This window comes from Prionailurus bengalensis, chromosome B4 (assembly GCF_016509475.1).
Source record: "Prionailurus bengalensis isolate Pbe53 chromosome B4, Fcat_Pben_1.1_paternal_pri, whole genome shotgun sequence".
Taxonomy (NCBI): domain Eukaryota; kingdom Metazoa; phylum Chordata; class Mammalia; order Carnivora; family Felidae; genus Prionailurus; species Prionailurus bengalensis.
In genome coordinates this window covers 127223363-127250279 of record NC_057358.1, presented here as the reverse complement: position 1 = coordinate 127250279, position 26917 = coordinate 127223363, and the positions used below count along the sequence as shown (strand labels likewise).

Below are 26917 nucleotides of genomic sequence, written 5' to 3'. Positions count from 1 at the left end.
ACTTTGCTGAATTTTTATAATGGCTATTCAATTTTGTCAGATATCATTTCTGCATCTATTAAGATGACCCTGTTTTTATCCTTCGTAATGAGGTGTATGATTAATTTGTAGGTATTGCACCACCCTTGCATTCCTGGAGTAAATCCCACTTGATTATGATGTCTGATCTGTCTAATGTTGAATTTTGTTAGTGTTTTGAGGACTTTTGCACCTATGTTCATGATATTGGCCTATAATTTTCTTGTGATGTCCTTTTCTAGTCTAGTCCCAGGGTAATGCTGGTTTTATCAAATGAGTTTGAAGTATTCCCTCCCATTCAATTTTCTGGAAGAGTTTGAGAAGATTAAGTATGCTTATTCAAATGTTTGGTGGAATTCACGCGTGGTGCTGTCTGGTCCTTGATTTTTGTTTACTGGGAGGTTTTTGATGACTGAGTTGATCTAACTAATTTGGTCCCTTTAGATTTTCTTAATGATTCAGACTTGGTAGGTAGTATATTTTGAGGAATTTTCCATTTCCTCTAGGTTGTCTGATTTGTTGTACTATATTCACAGAAGTCGCTTATGACCCTTTGCATTTTGGTGGCGTATCAGTTAACTTCCTTCTCGTGTCTGAGTTTGCATCCTTTTTCCTTACCTTAGTCCAGCTAAAGGTTTGTCAGTCTTTTCAAAAAACCAGCTCATGGTTTCATTGATCTTTTCCTGTTTTTGTTTCACATGTTTCCTCCCTGATCTTTATTCCCTTCCTTTGTACTAACTTTGGGCTTCGTTTTTTTTTTTTTTTTTTGTAGTTCCTGGAGTTGTAAAATTAGGTTGAGAGCTTCTTTTTTTGATATAGGCATTTACTGCTGTGAACTTCTCTTAGAGCTGCTCTTGCTGTATCCCTGAAGTTTGGGTATACTGTATTTCCATTTGTCCCAAGGTATGTTTTAATTTCTTCTTTGATCTATTGGCTGTTCAGTAGCCTGTTATCTAATTTCCACATATTTGAAAAATTTCCAGTTTGCTTCATGTAATTTTCTAGTTTCATACTATTGTCAGAAAAGATACTTGGTATTTCAATTTTCTGCAATTTATTCTCTGCCCTAGTGTGGAAATTATTTTTTATTAAAGCTTTCTGTGGTACATGTGATGTGTGTGCCTGGGAAGAATGTGTATTCTGTTACTTCTGGAGGGAATGTTCTGTACATGTCTGTTAAGGCCAAAGTCCCCTACTATTGTTGTATTACTATTTCTCCCTTTAGGTCTGTTAATATTTGCTTTATATATTTAGGTTGTGATATTTAGGGATGTTCTAGCCTCTTGTTGGACTGATACCATCATAATGTTGTGCCCCTGTCTTTGATAACAATACCATGCTGGGGGGGGGGGGGAAGGCAGGCCACTTTTAATTTAGTGATTAAACTTTACGAGTAGCATAGAGAACACTTCTAAAATCATGAACATCAACTGGAGAACAATCAACTCAGAAAGAACAATTCCTGGGTGTTCATGGCTAGTGTGAAATCTTGGGCAAATCACTGTTCTTCTAAAATTCCATAAATGACTATTTTACAAACCTAGGTTACCTATGACAGATGGCATATTTAAGGAATTATTTTTTAAAGACTTTTTTTGTTTTTATTACCCTCTTTAAGAAATGCAGTGGGAGCTCTAAACACCACATTTAAAAGGCAAGCACAAAGATCAACCCTGTTTGTGCTGCCCCATAGCTGCAGGAGAATGTCTGGCAGTAGGAGATGAAATTTGTTTCAGTCACTACATGGCCGTAGCCATACATGGATGTTTTTAGGCTAGCTTTTTAAAAAACGGAGTTAAAGTAATAAAAAGTTTATGATCCTCATTAAGACTCCATTGGTGTGTCTGAGCTCCTGCTCCCAAAAGGGCCACTAATAGATGAACTTCTTGTATTGCCGAGAACAAGCCTCTCTCGTCTTCCAAATGCTTCATTTACTAAAACACAAATAGTTAAGAAATTACCAGATCAGAAGATTAAGAACCTATAATATAAAATAGAGATGTAGAGATGAACAGTATGATTCTCTGCCCTAGTGTGGAAATTAGTTTATGAAAATATATTTAATGCTTTATAAATGGGAAATGAAATTACCAAGAAGTCCAAGGTAACATTCTGAATGATGTTAATTGTGTTTTAGATCGGTCTACCATTTATTCTGTGTTTTGTCTTGTCCTGGATTATGTAATCCACCTTGATAAAGTGTCTCTTCTTTCATCTTTCTCTGTATCATAACCAGCAGAGAACTTTTTATGGATTTAGGACCTTTTCTCTACATGGAAGATTCAGGAATCAGTGGAGCTATGTCTTCTGTGTTTATAGGACAAACCAGATTAACTCCAAATAATAAATAAGCAGCCAGGTTCCCCTGAAGGGAGGTGAGTGGTCTCTTGAGGAAGGCAGGACTTTGTACGAAGTAGTTGAGAAAAGGCAGATGATTCACACTGGGAAGGGGAGGGCTGTTCTTTGAGACCATGTTACATTTCCTTCCAGCTTTTCTAGAAATTCAAATTTCGTCATAAAATATTTTTAAAGCAGTTTACATTTAAATTATGAAGACAAATTTATTTGTGAATATGAACATCTCCAAATTAAATGTGATCTTGACTATTTCCCAAGCAGACTATATTACAGGATGAACACTGGATCTACCGAATATACTTGAGCCACACACTCTGTGTTAGCCCACAGAGAACTCGTTCAGAAAAAGGAAATTAAGATTCTTACCTGATGAGACTGTGCTTATATCCCAGACCCGAAGTCCTTCCTTCTGACCTCCAAAAGCATAAATAAATGGCAAATCAGGGCAACAGGAAGAACAGAAGAGAACTCCCTGGGAAGAAGAAAACAGAAGGTTAATGATTTCAGTCTTTCCAAAAAACCCCAATGTAAAGCCCTGTTCCTATCTATATGAACCTATCTGAATAGTAACAGAGAACCAATTCACCGGTATCTCTTTTAAGCCTATGAAGTAGTTCAGAGTCAAGGTGGAAGGAATATTACAAAATGAAGCCAGACAAGTTCGGCATGATACGGTTGTTCTGTGAGGATATGTGCACTCTGACCACTCAGGTCTCTAATCTCAGTATTCCCAGAAACTTTATTTTCCCTTTTAAGCAACGATGTTACCATGAGTCACCAATGAATCATTTTTTAAACTTCTAATTTTTTTACCTTTATTACTAGGTAATGCATATACATTATGGAAAATATAAAGACGAAAAAGTATAAAAATCACTAAGATAATCACCATCATGTTTTGGGACAAGGTCTCGTAAGGACTTAAGCATTTAAATATAAGCATGGGATAGTACCATGTAATTGTGTCTGTAACCTACCTTCTCACATACATTTGTAAACATCTACATATGCAATTATATAACTCAGTGCCTGGCATTTAAATATTTGCTAAGTGAATTCTGGTTATTTCTGAATTTTTCCTACTACATGCTAATCAATTTCAGTGTAGTCAAAACTAGTTATGCAAAGAGGCAGTGCTTAAATAAGCTGACCCTAATAGCTGCAATGCCTTAATGGTCCAAGCTTTCCTGGGATGGTCCTCAATTTAGAGTTAAAAAAAAAAAAAAACCGTGGCCATTCCACTGGAGTCCCAGACAAGCCTCTTTCCACTCTTCTTACCAAGCAACTGTTAATCATGTCAGGTGGGAAAGGAGCCAGATAGGGGAAATCAAAGATTAAGTCATAAACCTGGCACCAAATTGAACTAAGCTCAAAATTAACTTCCCAACAAATCCACATTCTTTAATGCAGTGATTCCTAGGGAAAGATGACAATACAGGTCAAAAGCAGAAAAAATGCCCAGAGAGAGTCTTACCATTTTCATGTCTCTAGAGTGAACCAGACTTGGCCTGTCTCCTAATATGTCCCAGATTTTCACATATTTGTCTGCTGATGCTGTCACAAGACAGCCCTTGATTTGACTACTTAGATCAAGACCTGAAGGAAGATAAAAGATCAGTTCAGACTCTGACATAAAGATTTATCATTAAGTTACAAGAAATGAAACACTATTCTTGCTCACCGGAGATTTCATCATTGTGTGCATTGAGTGTAAAAACTGGCTTATCTGAACGTGCATCCAAATTATACACAAAGCCGTCATCTGTGCTGGCCTGGAAAGAGTAGAAGATGGGCAAGATCATGCTACATGGCAATAAAACTTAGCAATGGGTAAACAATGTAAGTTACAATGAAACCCAGCTATTACCTGAGGAGCTTACTACAAAATTTACTTGTGGACAAGCTGAATTTGTTCCTACGTGAACTAATCCACCTCTTAGACAACTCTGCAGTTGGGTATGAGGACAAAGTGCTGGTCATGATATGGACTACAGTTAGAGATGTGGAAGCAGAGGTGAGATCCAAGAGAACAGAGGCCTGGGGTGGGGGGTGGGGGCACAGTCATTTAAGGTACATGTTGAGGAGGAACTCACAGAAGAATCAGAGGGAGGAGGGCATAACAAAGGTCAGAGGAGCCAAGGAAATTGTGTTTCTGAAGAAAAGTTATGAATGGTGTCAACATTTTGGTGGAAAGGTTTATTTAATCTGCTAAGGACTGGAAGGCAGCAGGGGGTTGTTACACTTCCAAGAAAGGGACAGACTAGGTAGAGACAGACCTAGTCAAGGATGGGAGAGACTTGAGCCTATATATGGGCTGAGGGCAAAAGAGCCATTAGAGGAAAAGGAGAAAAAAAGGACAAGTGACTCAGTCTTGAAGCCAGGGCTGCGGAAGGGGACAAAAACAGAAGAGGACAGAAGTCTCATCCTTGGGAGGCGTGGGAGGGTGGTTACACCATTTTATTGTAATCCCTTCCCATCTTCCTAAATATTTGTGATTTTAGTACCAATGACAACTTGTCAGCAAATAATCTCAGGAAATGTGTGGAGTGTCGAGAGCCAACGTACAATACGGCATTCAAATACAACTGGGACCTCACTCCCAATCACAGTTAAGTGGAGTCTGGCTTCAGGTAACAGCTGGGAGCGACACTGCACCTCTGAGCACCTTTGAGATTAAATGTTCTCAGAATCACTGTTTCAGGAACCTTATTAAAACTGTCCACATATTTAAGAAAGCGGTTCTCTCATTTATAAAGCACTAGATATGTACTTTACGAAAGTTAGGAACTATATGGATGTGCCACACTTTCTTTAATCTTCTGGATGAAAGCTGGGATGTTATTTCTCCATGGATTGAAATGTCAGTGGAATGTTATTATTTTTATCTTTAGATCTAAATACTTCACAAGATTAATACAGAAAAACAGGGCAGGCTGAGCGGGCAGAGCATGCCAACTCTTGATCTCAGGGTTATGAGGTCAAGCCCCATGTTGGACACGGAGCCTACTCAAGAAAACAAAACAACAGAAAAAGCTTTTCAGAAATTCTCTCTACAGTGGAATTAAAATGAGTCGTTACTAGGGCGCCTAGCCTACGTGGCTCAGTCAGTCGAGCGTCCGACTCTTGGTTTCCACTTAGGTCATAATCTCAAGGTTCTTGAGTTCAAGCCCTGCATTGCATTAGGCTCTGTGCTGGCAGTGTGGAGCCTGCTTGGGATTCTCCCTCCCTCCCTCTCTCTCTTTCTGCCCCTCCCCCCATAGTCTCTCTCTCTCTAAATAATAAACTTAAAAAATAAGTCATTAGCAACCTGGATAAGCAAAACAGTAGTATGTAGTCTTACCAAAAAATGACAAGGTGAAAAGTGATTCCAAGTCACTCTCTCAATCTGCCCACTGAAACGCCACATCCGATGGCTTTCATCTGGACTTCGGCAGTCATACAAAGCCACTGACCTGAACACAGACAAGCAAAGTCAGGGTTTTAAGAGTTCAATTCTTCTATATGTTGTATGTTTATTTATAATGAAATGGTAATAAAACAACCCTGCGAACTCGAGATCCAATTATTTACAGACAGTTTTAAGGTTCTAAAAGCAGAAAAGAGGAATTGATTTTCACTAACTGGCAGACTCTGGTTCTGTCCCTTGAAGGCATTGGTGGGCTCTGGATATCACAGTAGCCTTAACTGTCTCCAGGCTGAACTCTCCACTTACAAGATGAATCCTATCTGCAGAAGACAGGACAACTTCTTAATTTCCCCTTTCCCAGCAGTGCTCAGAGCCAGATAACCCATGTTTGAGCTACATTTACTCTCTACAAGTAGGTTTCTGTGCTGGGGGAAGCTAATGGATACACCTTTGTGATTCTGAATGAATCCCAACCAAAAAATATAAACCTATCACTCTTCAAAAAAATAAGGACCCTGGGGCTCCTGGGTGGCTTAGTCAGTTAAGCATCTGACTTTGACTCAGGTCATGATCTCTTGGTTTGTGGGTATGAGCCCCACGTCGGGCTTCACGCTGATAGTGTGGAACCTGCTTGGGATTATCTCTCTGCCTCTCTCTCTGCTCCTTCCCCAAGTACACTTGCTTGGGCTCGCTCGCACGCTCTCAAAATAGATTAAAAAAAAAAAGAAGGAGGAATCAAAGACTGCTAATTGGTTTCTGCTTCTATTAGCTATCTCTACCTTCAGACCCAATCCATAAAAAGATGCAGACACATGACTAGAAACCCTCTGTGATGGACTGTAATGGGTCTAACTCTTCACCTCTCCCTAAATCCATGCCCTCGGTCAATAATGTTGGAATCCTTCCATAAAGGCAGAGTTCATTTCCTGCTCCATGTGATCTCATTCGGCCAAGAAAGTATACTAGTATACTAGAAGTATACTAGTTCTGAGCCTAGGTCTCAAGAGGCCTGGTATCCCTGCTTAAGCTTCTGACCTCAGCCTGAGAACATGTGTGGGCTGGCTCACTGGTCCCACGAGGATGTGAAACACAAGGAGAGATGAATCTTCATGGCCCTACCAAAACAAGCCAAGATTAGCAGACCTCCGATTGAATCTAGCCTAGATTAGCTCAATGTTGCAGTGGTATAGGAAATACATGTTTATTATTTTAAGTCACTGAATTTTGGGATAGCTTGTTTCGTAGCAATGGCTAACTCATACACCCTCTAAAAATCAAAGTAGCTGCTAGTTAGGAACTACATTATTATGACAAAAACACATTCCCATGCAGACTGAAAGAACCAAAGTTGAAAGGGAAAACTAAGTATTAATAAAAGTTTAAACACTCAGTAATATATTCTGAGCATCAAGTGATACTTTTTAAATCATATCAAGAGGATATAAACAACAGGGATAACTCCTGCAGTGTTTTCTTACTTATCATAGGATCCAGAAATCAGAGTCTGTGCTTCAAATGGATGAAACTGCAGAGTCTGGACCTAAAAGAAGGAAACATAAAAACAGATCTATGTTTGTTTGGTTTTGGTAAAACTGCTTAATACTCAACAGAATCAATTTGGCAATGTTTCCATAAGTTTTTCCTTTGAAACGTAGTACTATTTAAAGAAACAAACGTACTACATAGTCAAAAGGACAAAACACATTTTCAAATAAAAGCAGTCACTTAAAAGACATAATGCAGCATTTCTCAAGTTGTGTTTCACAGAATGCACATGTCCCTCAAATGCTAAATATGTGCAGAACAAAACAGGGAGTGGCCAAGCTTACCTGGACAACTCCACACACTCCGGAAGCCCCACAATGTACACCAGCACATTAGATCCCCGAGTTCTGCAGTAACACATCTGTTACATTCTTTAACCTCATCTGGTGACTGACACCCCTGTCTCTTTTTAGGGTCTCGGTAAACATGCTATAATGTACTAGTGTTTCCAGTCACTTCATCTTTTTGTCTTCATGTCTGCATCTCTAAGGTGGGTAATTAATTATATCACACGGGGCTCTGTGAGGATCCACTAAGACAGTATGTCAAAGCATTCTGTAATTCACAAAAAGCCATACATAAATGTTTGGGATTATTTGTAGCCAATATGTGTCCCAGATTTTTTTAGAATCCATTTTATCCACTCAATCACCATACCTTGTCTGTGTGTACGGCAAGGCTAGCTGCTGGTTTCCCCAAGGACATATCCCACAGAATTACAGTGTTGTCAGCTGATGCACTTGCCAACACGTTTCTGAGAAAGGGAGGAGAAAAATCAGGTAATCTTTTTTTAAAGTCAAGAGCACTAAATGTAAGAATCCCATTTTCAATAACGACAAAGGGAATGAAACACTTAAGAATACATTTTAAAAAGAATTCAAATTTAAAAAACTAAAGATTACTGAAAGAAAGAGTATCTAGATGAATGGAAAGATATCCCATGTTCATGGATTGGAAGACAATGTTGCTAAGACAGAAATTCTGCCATCTACACACTGATCTAGGTTCAATTAATCCCTTTCAAAATCCCTGCAAACTTTTTTTTTTTTTTTTTTGGCAGAAAATGAACAAGCTGGTTTTTCAATTCATATGAAAATGCAAGGGACTCAGAATAGCCAAAATGACCTTGGAAAAGAAGAGCAAAATTAATAAGCTCACAGTTTGGATTTCAAAATGGACTGAAAAGCCACAATAATCCTAACAATGTGCTACTGGCTTAAGGACAGACACACAGGTGAACAGAATAGAATGAAGAATAAACCCTCAAACTTATGGTCATTTGTTTCTGACAAGAAGGTTCGTATCATTCACTGGTCAATGGGGAAAAGAACAGTATTTTCAACAAATAGTTCAGGGACAACTGGATATCCCCACACAAAAGAATGAAGTTAGACCCCTATCTCACACTGTACTCAGAAGAGATCATGGACCTGCCAATGTAAGAGCTAAAACTATAGAACTCTCAGAAGAAAAGAGGTATAAATCTTTGCACCCTGGGTTAGGGAATGGTTTCTCAGATATGACACAAAAAGCCTAAGCAACAAAAGGTATAAATAAATGAAACATCATCAACATGAAAAACTTTTGTATTGCAAATGATACCATCAAGAAATTGAAAAGACAATCCACAGAATGGGAGAAAATATTTGTAAATCATATATCTGATAATAAAGGACTTGATTCTAGAAAATATAAAGAACTCTCAACTAAATAGAAGACAAATAACACAATTGGAATATGGGCAAAGAATATGAACAGACATTTCTCGAAAGATCTATATAGCCGGTGAGCATGTGAAAAGTTGTTCACTAGGGAAGTGAAAACATGGGATACCATCATACTCACAGGATGACTATAACGAGAAAGACAAACAAGAAGTGCCATAAAACAGAAAAATTTGCTACCTTGCTGGTGGGAATGTAAACGGTACACACATTACCATATGTCCTAGCAATTAGGTATATATCCTAGAAAATGAAAACACAGGTCTGTGCAAAAATCTGTTCATGAATGTTTACAGTAGCATTATTCATAATAGGCAAAGGGCAAATACAAACCAATGTCTATTAAGTGGTGAATGGATACACAAAATACGGTATATCCACACAGGAGAATATTATTCAGCAATAAAAAGGAATGATGTACTGATAAATGCTACAATAGGATGGACCTTGAACAGATTATACAAAGTAACAGAATCCAGACCCAGAAGGCCACATATGGTATGATTCCATTTCTAGGAATGTCCAGAACAGTCAAATCCATAGAGACAGAAAGATCAGTGGTTGCCAGGGGCTGGAAGGACAAGAGAATGAGGAATGACTGTTAATGGTTTGGATTGCTTTTTGGATAAAAATGTTAGGGAATTAGACAGTGGTGATCATTGTACAACTTTGGGAATATACTCCAAATCACTGAATTGCACACTTTAAAGAGTGAATTTTAGGACATGTAAATTTATACAACTTTTTTTTTTTTTTTTTTTTACAAAAAAAAGCATTAAATGCTATTAATAGGAAAAACCAATTTGCCTATCTCTTAGGGATCAAGCACTAATAATGTAGTTCTACAAGTGAACACAGGCTTGGAGCCCAGGAAACCTGAGACGGATTTCTGGTGCTGCCATTTATTAGCTATAAGACTTAGCTAAAGACTTAAAAGTCAGTCACACCCCCTTGCCTACCAATGAGAATGCTACAATCAATTTAAAGTTATTACTATTCAAGCACATGGCTGAATGACCAGAATACAGTAGGCCCCTGATGTTAGTTGCCTGCCTTTTCTCCTTGTAAAAATATAGATATTCCTGAAATTGAAAGCTCATTCTTCAATATCTAGTCTGACATGGCTTGATACAGAATCAAGTCATTAGTGATAGTAGTATTTGTTCAGAAAACTAGTATGCTGTTAAAATGTCAATGGGTTCATTTTTGGATATTATTTCCTCAAGAAGTATTTCCATTATACAAACTGCTTTCAGTTTTATTACTCCCATTTGAGTGACACGGGTAGGGTTCTCTTTAAGATGATCATGTGTATTCAGATCATGTTAGCTTTTTCCCCTACTCAATGAATTTCAAACCTTCTAACATTAAGTCCCATAAACAAGCCATTAATGTTTTAAGTCCTTGGCATGTCACAGACTAAATGTTAAATTCCCAATATTTTATTTATATTCAATGATTGCCAACAGCAGAAAGTTAAGAATTTTACGGTACATTTGTTTCTCATCCCAGTCCTTTCTCAAACATCTGAGATTCCTTCCACATTAAAATTCTTCTTGTATGAGGCTTAAAAATAAACACCCCCACAAAACTCCCAATTGCTACCCATTCCCAAGAAGAGCACTCTTCAATAAGAGTACGAGCAGAGAACATGCATTTGGTCACTGGGAGCATTTTAGGAGAAACCAAGGTCTCCAACAAAGACAACATCAGCACGTTGTTCTTCACCATGATCCCAAACCCTATGCACCAGAAGATGGAAAGTATTTAAAAGCATTCTGCACCTTTTTGGTAAAGAAAGGGTAAAGGAAGACCCAGGTCTAAAATAAGATGGAGAAAGCAGAAGAGTTTTGGGATGAAGACACATGAGGCACTGCAGTGAGGGAGACGTGAGCGCAGACGGGGCGGGACAGGAGCAGGGGCGCTGGCAGAATGTGAGCGGGAAAAGGGAGCCACCGTGGCTGGGGACAGGGACTGTGGAATCAGCTTGATGATGAGGGGCTGTTCCATCAGAACAAACTTCCAGTTACCCAAAGTAACAGCTGCTATATAATAAAAATTTAGTTTTTGTAATTACTGTGACAGCTCAGATCTGTAAATGAGCAGGTTCCTCAAAGCACGGTACACTCATATTCGATCTCTTATTTATCTGCCCATTCATCAGGAACAGGCCCAATTTAGACAAAGCCTGGAGAAGCTTTCAGAAACAAAATAAAACAAAGCACAACAGATTTTTGGTCCCTTGCTCCAGATCTGACTCAATCTTGAGAGGATGAGAGCCTAGAAACTGGTACCTTAAAGGGTCACCCAGAAGATTCTGACTGGCAGGTTAAGTTTGGGAGATACTAACCTACATAACTTTCTTGGGTCCATTTCACCAAAAGGTTCTAACTCTAAAGAGGTCCGAACACAAACGAGATGCAGATGTCCCTTGGTAAGCTAGCACGCTGGGATCCTCCCCAGAATGCTCACAATTCCAAAGTATCCTGTGTAATAGAAATGCTAAGAAAATGTGCCTCGGACAACCCAGTTTGTTTTTACCCCTCAACCTAATGCTTACCTTCTTTGCCTTAGTAGCCCCTCAAGCCGACTATGCTATTAGGAAAATGGTCTTTTGGGGTAACTGTTAAGGATGAATATAAAGGATATGCAGATGAAACATGCAAAAGAAGTGGAACTCTTACCTTAAACCATATGTAACAATTAACTCAAAATGGGTCAGACACCTAAACCCAAGAGCTAAGACTGTAAAACTTTTTTTTTTAATTTTTAACGTTTTTATTTATTTTTGAGAGAGAGAGAGAGAAAAATGAATGAGTGGGGGAGGGGCAGAAAGAGAGGGAGACACAGAATCCGAAACAGGCTCCAGGCTCTGAGCTGTCAGCAAAGGGCCTGACCCAGGGCTCGAACTCGTGAACCGTGAGATCATGACCTGAGCCGAAGTCAGATGCTTAATGGACTGAGCCACCCAGGCGCCCAAGACTGTAAAACTTTTAAGGGAAAAGCTTCATGACAAGGATTTGGCAAAGACTTCTTGGATAGAACACTAAATGCACAGGCAACAAAAGTAAAAATAAATGGACTACATCAAAATTAAAAACTTCTGTGCATCAAAGAACACTATCAAAGGAGTTAAAGGCAATCCACCAGATGGGGGGAAATACTTGCAAATCGTAAATCTGATGAGGGATTCTATCCAGAATAAAGAATTACAACTCAATAAAAAAAAACCCTAACAACTCAATTCAAAAATGGGGCAAAGGACTTGAGTCAGCATCTCTCCAAAAATATACAAGTGGCCAATAAGCACTTGAAGAGTGGTCCTCAAAAAGGTAAACAGAATTGTCACATGATCCAGCAATTTCACTTTTGGGTATATACTCAAAAGAATTGAAATCTGGGACTGAAAACACATATTGGTACACCCATGTTATTTACACCAATGTGCAAAACAGCAGCATTATTCACAACAGCCAGGAGGTAGAAGCAACCCAAGTGTCCATGGACAGATTTATGGACAAACAAAATGTGGGCTATATGTACAATGGAGTATCATTCAGCCTTAAAGAGGAGGGAAAGCTGGCCACATGCTACAACATGGATGACCTCACACTAAGTGAAAGAAGCCAGTCACAAAAGGGCAGGTACCGGGATTCCACCCGTATGAGGTAATCGGAGGAGTCAATTCAGAGACACACAGTAGAGTGGTGGGTCGTAGGGCTTGGGGGTGGCCAGAATGGAGAGCTGGTTTCAAGGGCACATAGCTTCTGTTTCGGAAGACGAAAAAAGTTCTGGAGTTGGATGACGATGATGGCTGCATAACAATAAACCATACACTTAAAACATAGTTAAAAATGGTAAACACTATGTATATTTTACCACAATTACATAAATTTTAACAAATGTGGGTGAGATTTTGTGAAAACTAAATGAAGTGAGGGCAACGTCTCCCAGGAAGAGATACAGTTTGGCACCGTGGGTGCCGCAACACACACAATTTTTCCAGTGGTGTTGGAGAGGGCACCTGCTCGCCACGTATGTAACGAGCCCGAACGCCCACCAAGCGTAGAGCTGGCAGGTGGTGTGGGGGCCGCAAGGATACAGACAACAGAGCTCTTGCCTTCAAGTGGACATACTGCAGGAAAGGGAAAGAAGACATGGACACAGAGACCCCCAACGCACAACACAGAGACAGGTGTAGGCATGAGGTGAGGACAGTGGTTACAGTCTCTAACAATCCTCCAAATGTTATTGCTTTTTACCTGATCAGCTTATTCCAAGAAAGGTCCAGGACAGCATCGGTATGCCCCTCTGCTGAGGAACTCTGTAATAATTGTTTAGTTACTTTTTGTATTAAAGTGCCCCCTGTAATTGATGGGTTAATTTGAAAGATTCTTTCAATCTTAAGGTTATTGTTCCATCTTAAGCAAACTTGCTTGAAGACCTAGATAGAGAAATACCTTGTCTTCCTATTAGAGACCCATGATAAATACTCCTTACAGAAGAGAAACTGTAGTCGTTCTTAATCTAGGTGGTACAGTTCTATAAATATCACCCCCCACCCCCAAAGTCAAGTTTTCAAAGCTACAGGAATTAACACCATGGGTATTTGGAATTCAACATACTAAAGGCTAAATAGAAATTTTTCAAAAGTTCAAAACCAGCATATTAGCATGAATAGTTACCACCTATCAAAAAGGATCATAACCAAAGAGTAAGTAAACTGTTTTGTGTAAGGATGTATAATGTACCAATGGAAGTTCTGTGGAATCAGAGATCAGTTTTTCCTTGGACGGGCTTTTTGAAACCAGAAACTACAGTAACTTCATAACTATCTGTCCTGTTCCACCAAAGTATCTACCTGAAAAAGTGTATGCTCTCTTTGTCCCCCCAACCAGTAAATTTATCTCTGTCATTGGAGTTTTAAGTAATTAACTTGTTTACCTTCTTTCCTTTCTTTTTCTTCTTTTTTGACAGTTTACTTCCAAGTGTGAAGACTGGCTCTAAAGAGTCCACTATATCAAGGTCCCACACTTCAATAACAGGAGTCATATTTCCCACAGCAATGTAATTTCCTACAGGAGGAAACGAGGTGTTTGATTTAAATAATTAAAAATACTGTACTGCAGACTGAGTAACGGCTCAGAGTGGTTTCTCTCAGACTTCCATATGCATGTGTTACCACCTGAATATTGTTAAAATCCATATTCTGTTTCAGAAATTCTTGAGCAGGGGCCCTAGGTCTGCATTTCTGACCAGTTCCCAGGTGATGTCAATACTGTGCTGCTGGTCCTTAGACAATAATTTGAATAACGAGGGCTCAGTCTCTTGGCCCAGGGTCCTCACTTAAGTCAGGAGAACAAAAACCCTCTGCCACCTCCACCCGTGTTGTGAGGAGGAAGATCTAATCAGATCACAAATGTGAATAAGCTTGGCCAACAAGATGTAAGGTAGGAGTATTACCAGATTTCACCTTTCTTAGGGAGAAGGGGGTGCAACTAGTAATGTGCAGCTGTGGCCAAAAACACCAACATGAGAACCTAATTCTCTCTTCATTTTGGTTTTACTTGATGTTTTCTGAAAACAGTCACGCCACGGGGCGCCTGGGTGGCGCAGTCGGTTAAGCGTCCGACTTCAGCCAGGTCACGATCTCACGGTCCGGGAGTTCGAGCCCCGCGTCAGGCTCTGGGCTGATGGCTCAGAGCCTGGAGCCTGTTTCCGATTCTGTGTCTCCCTCTCTCTCTGCCCCTCCCCCGTTCACGCTCTGTCTCTCTCTGTCCCAAAAATAAATAAACGTTGAAAAAAATTTTTCAAAAAAAAAAACAGTCACGCCATTAAACTCCTGGACACTTCATGCTATTTTATGCTGGGCTTTTTTTTTTTTTTTTTTTTTAAACTTCACCCAGTTCTACAGAGGCTAATGCTGTCAGGCCCTGTTCTTCTGCCCTCAGTGGAGCAGCCACCTCTTTTTTATCTGACATCCAGACACATGCAGACTCAAAACAACTAAGTGATTGTGTTTTAAGAACTATGTAACTTCATAAAGTAACATTAACTTCATAAAAAATCATCAACTGTGAAAACATTCACACAGGAGACATGACTTATGCTATGGAATCACATACAGGAACACTGAGCCATCTGAGTTGTTCTAGTTACCTGTAGAATCATCTGGGCTAGGATCAAAATTCAGCCATTCCACGCTTAGAGGGTATGCAGACAGCAGTATATCATGATGCACATAAAAAGAATCTTCTTCCTGATTATAAACTGAAAATATTGGGATAAGACTTTATTGCATGAGAATAAGAAATCACATCCCACTGAAAAGAACAGACTCTCCCTATTAAACCTACCAGAGCCATGGGCTTAAAGTGAGACACATTTGATGGCATTAAAAGGAGCCTCCAAAGTTGTTACTGCTCAGCAAAACTTGTGCAAATCTCATATATTCCTGTCATCTGGTGCGCTCCAAGGAGCCAGGAGCAAGGACAGAGAATGGACATCTGCCTGAGCACTCTGCATGCGCACTGTTCACACGGTCCTACCTTCCGGTCTGCCCGCTACAGAAAACACTCATAAGGGCTCCGTAGGGAGTACTTCATTACGATCTTTTAGAGGTCTATCTGCTTATAAGAAGAAACAGAAAATAATACTGGAGAGAAAGAACTCGTACTTAGAAATCTCAAAGCTTGTCGAAAATTACTTTTATTTTTTAAATTGCTTCTTTAATATTTAGAGACCAACAATGTAAATAAAGCTCTTGAGACTACTATTAGAATCGGACAACTAAAAGAATCAGCTCCTTATCATTTGCAGTTATATTGTTAAGGAGCAAAAAATACTGTTAAAATCAGTGACTAAAAAGTCTTTCAAAAATTATATAATGAAACACTGATAAAATAGAACCCAATCAGAAATTCCTCCAAATATGCTTTTTATTAGAAAGAAGCATTATTAAGAGAGGCCAAGGATTTTTTAAAAAGATTCCTCAGACCACTTTCCAGGTATGTCTCCAGAGGCAAGGGAAACAAAACCAAAAATAAACTACTGGGACTACATCAAAATAAAAAGCTTCTGCACAGCAAAGGAAATAATCAACAAAACTAAAAAGCAGGGGCACCTGGGTGGCTCAGTTGGTTGAGCATCCAACTCTTGATTCTGGCTCAGGTCATAATCCCAGGATTGTGGGATTGAGCCCCGTGTTGGACTCCGCACTAAGAGTGGAGGCTGCTTAAGATTCTCTCTCTCTTACCCTCTCCCCGCTCTTGCCCTCTCTAAAAAAACAAACAAAAAAAACAAACTACAAAGCAACCTACAGAATGAGAGAGGGTATTTGCAAATGGTGTATCTGATAAAGGGTTAGTATCCAAAATATATAAAGAACTTATAAAACTCAACACCAAAAAGCAAATAATCCAAATTAAAAATGGGCAGAAGAGATGAACAGATGTTTTTCCAAAGACATCCAGATGACCAACAGACCCATGGAACGATGTTCAACATCACTGATCATCAAGGAAATGCAAATCAAAACTACAATGAGGTATCACCTCACACCTGTAAGAATGGCTAAACAATGATGTAAGAAACAACAGGTACTGGCGAGGATGTGGAGAAAGGAGAACCTCTTGCACTGTTGGTGGAAATGCAAACTGGTGCGGCCACTATGGAAAACAGTGTGGAGGTTCCTCAAAAAGTTAAAAATAGAGTCACCCTACTATGATCCAGCAATCGTACTACCAGGTATTTACCCAAAGAAAACAAAAATACTAATACAAAGTGATACATACATGCACCCTGGTGTTCTGTACAGATGTTGTGTGACTTATGCATTTCTGCCTGGAGCCGCACATACACAATCATGGGAGCTTAGTTGGCTTACACGCTGTATCTGGCCTCAGGATCAAAACTGGCCCTTCTGTTCCTGACACTAAGAGGGGTTAACGTGCCTCACATTCTTCCCTGAGCCAGACCAGCCTGTCCCCCTGGAATGGATCAGGGAGGGAAGAGGAATATGCAGACACCCGGGCTCCTAAGATTGTTGATACCGTAAGAGAAACAGGAAAAAACAGCTTACTTGGGACTGCACTTAGGCAAACTTAATGACTAAACATAAATCACACCCGAGTGGTATATATATACATATACACACACACACACACACACACACATATATATATATATACGCACACACACACATATATATATGTGTGTATATGTGTGTGTGTGTGTGTGTGTGTGTGTGTGTATATATATATATATATATATATATATATATATATATATATATTGCCCCTAGGGAGCAGCTAGTTGGAAATCTCACCTGGGGGACACTCTGCCCAGGAACCTCAATTGGGACTCCAACCAGGCTGTTCGCTGCTGGGCTTCCCCAGCCAGAAGGTTGGCTATTATAAGTACCCGACTTGATGTATTAAGCCTTCTCTGTTCTCTATACCTCTCCCTCTTTGTTTACTGTAATTCTCTCCCTCTTGTTTACTTATACTTCCTTTTCCTTATAATTAATAAAGTCTTCCTCCATGAAACTGAAAGTGCAGCTATGGTGAATTCTTATTATTTATAACACCTCTTGTTTATAGCAGCATTATCTACGATAGCCAAATTATGTAAACGGCTCAAGTGTCCACTGACTGATGAATGGATAAAAAAGATATGGTATAGGGGCACCTCAGTGGCTCAGTCGGTTGAGAGTCTGACTCTTGATTTCAACTCATGATCTCACGTTTTGTGAGACTGAGTCCCCGCAGAGGGCTGTGTTGATAGCGCGGAGCCTGCTTGGGATTCTCTCTCTCCCTCTCTCTGCCCCTCCCTCGCTCAAAATAAACTTAAAAAACCCAAAAGATGTAGAGTGTGACACACAATAGAACATTACCCCACCACAAAAAAGAATGAAATCTTGCCATTTGCAGTGACATGGATGGAGCTAGACAGCATCATGCTAAATGAAATATGTCAGATGGAGAAAGAAAATACTGTATGACTTCACTCATACGTGGAATTTAAGAAACAAAACAAATGAGCAACAGAGAAAAAAGAGAGACAAACCAAGACTCTTAACTACAGAGAACAAAGTGATGGTTAGCAGAGGGGAGGGGGGGTGGGGAGAAAGGGTAAAATAGGTGATGGGGATTAAAGAGTTCACTTGTGGTGATGAGCACCAGGTATTATATGGAAGCGTTGAATCACTATATTGTATACCTGAAACTAATATTATACTGTATATTAACTGGAATTTAAATTAAAAAAGAAAAAAGTCCTCAAACTTCTGCATCTGGGATAGATCCTGGGATCAGCAGATTCCATGTCATGTGACTTCCATATGACTTCACATTGAGATATATGTTCAAAATGATAAGCTTGTGATCCTGCAAGAATCTCAACTATGGTCAATGTACTCAGCTTACATTTTATTTTTATTTTTATTTTTATTTATTTATTTATTTATTTATTTATTTATTTATTTATTTATTTATTTTTTTCAACTTTAATTATTTTTGGGACAGAGAGAGACAGAGCATGAACGGGGGAGGGGCAGAGAGAGAGGGAGACACAGAATCGGAAGCAGGCTCCAGGCTCCCAGAGCCCGACGCGGGGCTCGAACTCACGGACCGCGAGATCGTGACCTGGCTGAAGTCGGACGCTTAACCGACTGCGCCACCCAGGCGCCCCACATTTTAGATAAAAAGGATAAGGATGCTTCAAAACAATCTTCTTTTAACCATGTCAAATCAACATTCAGATCAGCTTTAGAGTGCAATTTTGAATTCTTTTTTTTTTTAATGTTTATTTTTGAGAGAAAGAGAGCACATGTGCATGAGCAGGGGAGGTGCGGAGAGAGAAGGGGACAGAGAGGATCTGAAGCAGGCTCTGCACTGATGGCAGAGAGCCCACTGTGGGGCTCCAACTCACGAACCACGAGATCATGACCTAAGCCAAAGCTGGACACTTAACCGACTGAGCCACTCAGGCGCCCCTTGAACTCATTCTTGATTAGAGATATGCTGAATAATTTGGATCTCCAACCAAATCCAAATAAAATATATCCTTATTGACCTAGCTTAGAAGGAAGAGGGAACACAACTGCTTTATTTAACTTAACTCCTGATACTAAATTCAAAGGAATGACTCCAGTAAGCTCTCACAGAATGTATAAAAAAATCGATGGCAAATGCAAACAGTTTCAATTTTCTGAAATTAGAATTGGTCTTAAAAAGAGAGAGAGAGAGATGGCGAGATATAGCTGCAGAGCCAACATTAAAAAAAAAAATGGTCTTTTAAAAATTTCACCAACATGGTTTTCATTTGAAATACATAAAGATCAAAGATCATTAGAAGAATAACTTCACACTGAGGTATCTGCTATTTAAAGCCTTTACATTTTATAAATAGATCCACAATGGGCTATGGGATTAAAATGGCTTAATCTACAGGCTTCCTGCAGGCAGCCTTAAAGAGTTCCAGAAATCCAAGCTACGAAATCGAATAAGTGACAAAGTAACCTAGAAGATGTCAAAAAACATTAAACATAAAGATCTTAATTTTAAAAAAATATATATATTTTAAAATGTTTATTTTTGAGAGACAGAGAGTGAGGGAGAGCATGTGCGTTCAAGTGGGGGAGGGTCAAAGAGAGGAGAGAGAATCCCAAGCAGGCTCTGCGCCATCAGCACAGAACCCAATGTGGGGCTTGGACTCACAAACCGTGAGACCACGGCCCGAGCCGAAACCAAGTCAGACACATAACTGACTGAGCCACTCAGGCACCCCTAATTTTTTTAAAGTTAGTGTGTGTGTGTGTGTATTTAGAGAGAGAGAGAGAGAGAGAGAGAGAGATGGAAGGGCAGAGAGAGAGAGAGAGAGAATTCCAAGCCAGCTCTGTACTGTCAGTGCAGACCCTGAGGTGGGGCTTGAACTCAGGAACCATGAGATCACGACCTGAGCTGAAACCAAGAGTTGGATGCTTAACCAACTGAGCCACCCAGGTGCCCTAAAGATTTTAATTTTTGAGCAATGCAGCTATGTTTCCTATAATAAAAGGCCTTCGCCTAATAATATCTGTAGAGCTTCGAATTTTAAAGACAGATGAATAAAAGACTGTTGGAGAAGGACAGACATGTCTGAGGATGTGTGCACGGGAAAAGGGGCAAGAAAAGCAAAAGGGAAAATCTAAAGGCAGAATATTGTAGACATCTTGAAGGTCTATTTTTTAGAAAACAGTTATTTAATGTTGAATAAATATCAACATTAAATACATCTGATACAAAAATCCAAATGAAAATGAAAAATTCAAGTCAGTGCCTACTTCAGATTCAAAACATTCACCTCTGGCAGTGGTACAAACATTCCTTGAACTGGGAACGGTGACCAGAGGAATGGAGACCTTAGCACTGAATTATTGTGAAGAAATAAAATGTTTTGCCAAAAGGGAAATATTTGAATTGACTGTGGAAAGTAGGATAAAAACCTGTCTTTTGAAGGTAATCTTTACCACATAGAGAGAAAATACCCAAAAAAGAGAATGCAGTAAAAAACCAGGGCAACAAGTTACCATAGGGTAATGAGACTATAATTGTTTCCTACATTTTCATTCTGTTTTACTTCTAGGTTTTCTCCAGTGGGGGGGGGGGGGGGCGGGGTGAGTGAAAAACTGGCAAAAATGTTCAGATAAAAGATTTAAAAACCCCATTAGCACCTTCCAGGAGACCTATTTCCATAAATAAAGCCAGATACCAAAGTGACAGACCAGACCACACACGCCCAGGCACAATGACCAGAATTTCTGTAGACTATATGTAATTAACCACGTAACTGAAACGAAATCTAGCAGGACCTGGCACCTAAAAACTCATAATAGCAACTATTATAGTGATTATTTTAATCTTAGAGGACCTTTCTGCAAGCGATGTCCCCCACTTACCATGCACCTCTAAATTGCACTGGTCTTGTTCAGCTCTGCCACAGACTATGAGATTGTCACTGGGCTTGATCAAGAAATCTTCACGTTCATATTGTTCCTAAGTGGGAAGAAAAGTCATTAACTAGAAGCATATATTTGGTAAGGTTCCCAAAGACTTACTAAGAAGCATAATTAGAAAAGCCATGTAAGTATTTACCGTATCCTTCAGAGTAACATAAGGATCTTGATCATTACTTCCATAGACTGTAAGACCCAAAAGAGACTCACCAAGAGTTTCAGTATCTGTAAAAATTCATAAATTGAAACGAGTAAGTCATTTTGATGAAAGCATTTTCCTACAGTATCCAATATTTAGACTAAACTCCAACTGTCTATTTCATAACTAACTGGATCATCCCTAGTCGGGAAAGGAAATACTGAGTAATCAACAGGAATTTAAAAGCCATTTATATGTGATCTTGGACTGCGTATCTGATAGTCTTGGTATTCACAATGTTCCAATAAAAGAATTAAACTGTGAAGCCCTCTCTTAGAAAATATTACAACTCTGCTCAGATTCTCTAACTTGCTCCTTGTAGTCATTATTAAAAAGTGCTACAGAGAGGTGGCCTTGAAAATGTGGAGATAAAATTACCCTAAAACACTAGAACTGATACAAATAAGGGTGGCCTGGCCAAATCAAATTTAAAAAATGATGAGTTTCACAAAGTTAAATGGGCTTCTTTATTGCAAGATATCTGAGAACTGCTGATATGCTAATTTGCCATATGACTCTGAAAGAACCACTACTGTGCCTTTTCCACTAAACGTACTTCCAACTGGCATTCTCTTATGGCATTATCTGCAAGGGTGACACAGAGTACACCCCAAATAATGGAAAACTCAGGAGAAGAAAGATACTCTAATTGCTGGGGGAAGCTACTTTAAGGAACAGGACGATTCAGTCTTGAACATTTGACCGGCAACAGACATGGGAATTTCAACTGGATGAGAAAGAGCCAACAGTCCACATAGTGTGGGGATAATGAGGAAGCAGTTTCTGAATGCCATTTCTGCAGGTTGGGTTAGCTCTTCCTTTCTTTGTATTCCCATGGCACTCTGTCCTAGCAGGATGGGAGCAAGGTTAGGGGCCCACAACCCCGAGTCCGAAGGAAAACACTATTCTCTGCATCTAATGAAGTACACGGAGAGAATAAAGGCTTTAGAGCAAGAGAATGTTCAACCCTCAGCTCCACTGTTCAGCAGCTGTGTCACACTGGTAATGTTACTTCATCTGTGTAAGCCTCAGTTTTCTCTGTAAAAGGGGGGTAATAACTCCTCTCTCATTAACACAAAGAGAAACGAGTTACAGATTAAAAAATTTTTTTTCTCATTCAGGTATAGTGGAAACACAGTATTACATTAGGTTCAGGTGTACAACACAGGGATTTCCCATCTCTTATACGTCATGCCATGCTCACAAGTGTAGCTACTGATGGTCAGCATACAATGCTATTATAGTACCTGCGACTATATTCCCTATGCTGTAACTTTCATCCCCCTCCCCATGACTTATTCATTCCATAACTGGAAGCCTGTATCTCCCACTCCCCTTCACCCATTTTGCCCATCCCCCAACCCAAGTTACAGGTTATATTCACTACTTACAATAAAATATATGATACTGTGTTTTTTTTAGATTTTAAATTAGTGGGTTAACTTATCTTCTAAACTAGTTTGGGAAACACATGATCTTTCCGAGCCTTGAGCCAGATTATTTAACTGGCATAAAGGACAACGAAATCTCACAGTAAAAGTCTGCAACACTAGAAGCATGATCTAATACACGAAGCTTGTGATTAAAAACCAGAAGAAGTGAGTGAATTCTAACCTGGGTCACCTTCCTCATCGTATTTATCTAGGTCATACTCGGCCAGTTCATCATCATCCAACGTCCTGTCGTCCTCTGGGTCACCATCTTCCAGGGGTTCCCTTGGTCGTGCCTGGGTACGTGCACTCTGCATGCCATCTTCCGAAGGATCGCCTGTCTCCTCTTCATCACTGCCACCTTCTTCTCTATGCCAAGGGAACAAAAAGATAAAGAAATCACCCAAATGGTACCATTCAATAACAAGACCACCTGTCATCACTGTTTAAGACTTCCACTTCACCTAGACTTTAAAGTCTACCTAAAGTAGATTATCAACAATCTTTTTATTTTTTTATTTTTTGAGAGACATAGAGAGACAGAGCACAAGTTGAGGAGGGGCAGAGAGAGAAGGAGACACAGAATCCGAAGCAGGCTCCAGGCTCCGAGCTGTCAGCACAGAGCCCGACGCGGGGCTCGAACTCACGAACCGTGAGATCATGACCTGAGCCGAAGTCGGACGCTTAACCGACTGAGCCACCCAGGCGCCCCAGATTATCAACAATCTTAAACTTACTGTAATTTTTCCTTTGCTTCAGCAATGAGACGTTTTACTTCTTCTTTACTAAGCTCTACCTGTAAGAGAGCAAACATTTCATTGAGACATGGCTAAGGAAATCATTCTAAATCTCTGAATTACAAAGAAGTTTGCAAACTAATGTAAAATATAACTTCAAAAGACATCAAGAATTAAACTTCAATCTAGACTCTCTAAATTCACTGTAAATGGGAGTTCTCACATGTCTTTATGTAATTACATCCTTTCCTACCTCAAACTGTTAAAAAAATTATGCTCAGTCTACCTCTTCCCAGACTTTCTAAAAAAGACTGACTTGCATAAACTGACTTCTATGATAGCCCATCTCATTTCTTTTAATTATTCTGTTTTCTTCTTGGTTACTTCTCATTTTCCCTGTGGGTATTCCTAAACAAACCATCCTTGCCTTGCTCCCCTGCTCGTTTTCTGGTTCTCACTGCCAACGATTCACTCATCATGCTGTTGCTTTCTTGTGAAGCTCATTCATTCTGAAGACTAAAACTACCACTTACAAATGGTTTACCCCAAACTCCCCCTTCTCTAGCCCCACACTCCAGTTCCGTCTTTCTAGCTGCCTTTAAGACCCTCTCCACTTGGGAGATCCTGTACAAAATTGGAATCATTCTCTTCAAAACTGCAGTCTTTCGCCTAATCAGTGCTTCAGTACCTTTCAAAACACCCCATCTCGGGGCGCCTGGGTGGCGCAGTCGGTTAAGCGTCCGACTTCAGCCAGGTCACGATCTCGCAGTCCGTGAGTTCGAGCCCCGCATCAGGCTCTGGGCTGATGGCTCAGAGCCTGGAGCCTGTTTCCGATTCTGTGTCTCCCTCTCTCTCTGCCCCCTCCCGCATTCATGCTCTGTCTCTCTCTGTCCCAAAAATGAATAAACGTTGAAAAAAAATTAAAATAAAATAAAACACCCCATCAGTGCTAAACTGTAAGCTCCCTGAAGACAGAAACCAACTTGTCATTGTGTGTTTATGCATATAGTTCAATGTTCAGCTTATGGTAGGGATCCTTGATAAAAGACTATGAATCAGTCACCCACTCAGTTTGCACTAAACCACCTCTAGTAATATGGAAATCCTCGAGGGTGACATTCCATTGTTCCAGAAACTAAGGGTTTTTAAGTTTAACTAAAAGATAATTCTTTTTCTTTTTTTTTTTTTTTAACGATTTATTTTTGAGAGACAGAGTGTTAGTGGGGGAGGGGCAGAGAGAGAGGAGACGCAGAATCCGAAGCAGGCTCCAGGCTCTGAGCTGTCAGCACAGAGCCCGACGACGGGCTCAAAAACTCATGGACCGTGAAATCATGACCTGAGCTGAAGTCAGACTCTTAACGGACTGAGACACCCAGGCACTGCCCCCCCTTTTTAAGATACTTATTTTTCTAATTATTCTCATTGATCTGGGTTTCTCTGGGATTTTGTAGCATAAACTCACCTCTTCTTCCTATAAACTCTTCAAGCAGTTCCCAAGCATGTTGGCAATTAGAATCACATGGGGGAAATCTTTTAACACTCCAAACCAATTACATCACGTATTTGGGAGTGGGGCACAGGCATCAGCATTTTTTAAGTAAGCTCTATGCCCAATAGGGGGTGGGGGGCGCTTGAACTCATGACCCTGAGATCAAGAGTCGCATGCTCCACCAATTGAGCCAGCCAGACATCTTAGGCATCAGTATTTTTTGAAGCGCCCCCAAGTGGTTCCAGTATGTTGACATGTTTGGAACTCGTATAGCCTTTAAAAGCCTATATATCCCTTTTTACTAACAACTATTACCTCCCTCAATAACTTCTAATGAGATCATTTTCTGGACCCGTTATAAATATCCACTGGAGCCAAACACTGGCGAATAAAACAAGCAAGTCTGTGCCTTAGTGGAATTTACACCTCCCGGGGACTATTCCAATCCCTCATTCCTGTTAATTTGACGTCCCAGCCACTTATATTCCTATCACTTCTCATCTCTGGTCATCACGGGCCCAATTACATTCAATCCAACGCCCCGCCCCTTCCTTTACTCCCACTGACATACATGCACTTGTCAACTCCATAAAGGACGGGAATCTTTCTGTTTTGTTTATGCCTATCTCCAGACCCTGAACAATGCCCAAAACGCAGAAAGCACCTGTCAGTATCAGTTGAACAACTTAAGTCATACCTCTACTACAGACTCATTCTGTAACTTCTGTAGGTTTTTCCTTCATAATGTGTCACGTTTACCTCTCATCCCCCACTGCCGCAACAACATCTCACTTGGATCGCTGCAGGAAATTCCTCATTCAACTCCGGGCCTCACGGCATCATGGTCTCCACACCAGTTTTCCTACCCTACACCTCTCATCCCCACTCACTCCTCCGAACGCAGGAGTGGAAAGTGGTTTCACACACGTGCTCCCTCTTCCCGTTATGCCTGAAAACGCACTGGGGTGTGCGCGAAGCCAGGGTGCTGTCAAGAAGGCTTTGGGGAGATTTCCCACTCTGAGGAATACCCCGCCCTCCTCCCACCGAAGAGGTCCACGTGCCGGCCAATTCGGGGGTGGGGCTGGACTCGGGGGAGGGGACCGTGAGGGGGCGCGGCCCCCAACTTCCAGGCCTGGGGAGCCTCAGGCCTCCTCACGACAATCAGGCCAAAGCCGGCCGCACCCCGTCCAGTCACAGCAGCCAGGCCAAGTCCGCATGTAGAGGGTCCCGGTTCTCCAGGCGGGGCTGACGGAGGATGCTGCGAAGAGGCCGCTCCCCCTACCTTCCAGCGACCAGGCCTCACCTTGTCCGGAGTCTCTTTGGCCACGCCGCAGCGGACCCAGGCCACGCACGTCACCTGGCGGCTGCGGTTCATGGTCTTCAGCTCAAGGGCACCTCACGCTACAGACTCCCCCCCCCAGCAGCACTGGGACTCCCGCCGACTCCCAGCCGGCACGCTCAGCGCACAAGCCCGGGTGCGCTGCCTGCGCACGGCGCACGCGCGGGCTCTGGTTTCCGCGAGTCCGCGCCCACTTCTGACGTCATTCCAGGGCGCCGAATGGGAAAGGGGCGCGGAAAGGGGTGGAAGCGGAAGCAGCCGGGAGGGGACTCCACGTGGGTGGGTCGCGCTGTGTGACCTGAATGGGCTTTTTAGGACTGTTCCGCGTGGGACGGTCTCTGCAGGCTTCATGGAGGCAATAAATAAAACTGGAACTGTAGGGGTCAGAGGCGGATTTTCATAGGTCTTTATTTTGCCTGAAGTTCCATAGTCTTAAAGCTGACAAATGGTAGAAGTTTGTGGTTTTCTTCTTTTAAATCTTTCTCCAAAACGGATTTGTCATTTCAAGGAGATACTTCCGCCATTACATCTCACCACATTCTTGGGTGTTACTTCCTCAGCTTAAAACATTTAGCACTTATTATATACTTAAGTACACAGTAGTGGTTGTAGCAACGGCAAACATAAAACGCTTGTTATGTGCAAGGCACTTTTTAAAAGCCTTCTGTTAATTTGCT

The 26917-nt window shown here is 40.8% G+C and overlaps 1 protein-coding gene across 1 annotated transcript; it reads right to left on the bottom strand.

The window, feature by feature from the left end:
* Positions 1-1593: 1593 nt before the first annotated feature.
* On the bottom strand, positions 1594-26433 carry PWP1 (PWP1 homolog, endonuclein). The gene is made up of 15 exons (XM_043562438.1): positions 26205-26433; positions 23413-23471; positions 22860-23044; positions 21186-21271; positions 20990-21086; positions 15211-15321; positions 13996-14126; positions 13314-13375; positions 7985-8081; positions 7261-7322; positions 5717-5828; positions 4058-4148; positions 3851-3972; positions 2743-2848; positions 1594-1952 (listed from the first exon to the last, which is right to left on the bottom strand). The coding sequence occupies exons 1-15, from the start codon at positions 26274-26276 to the stop codon at positions 1843-1845; spliced, it is 1503 nt and encodes a 500-aa protein (XP_043418373.1). The 5' UTR covers positions 26277-26433; the 3' UTR covers positions 1594-1842.
* Between the last annotated feature and the right edge of the window lie 484 nt (positions 26434-26917).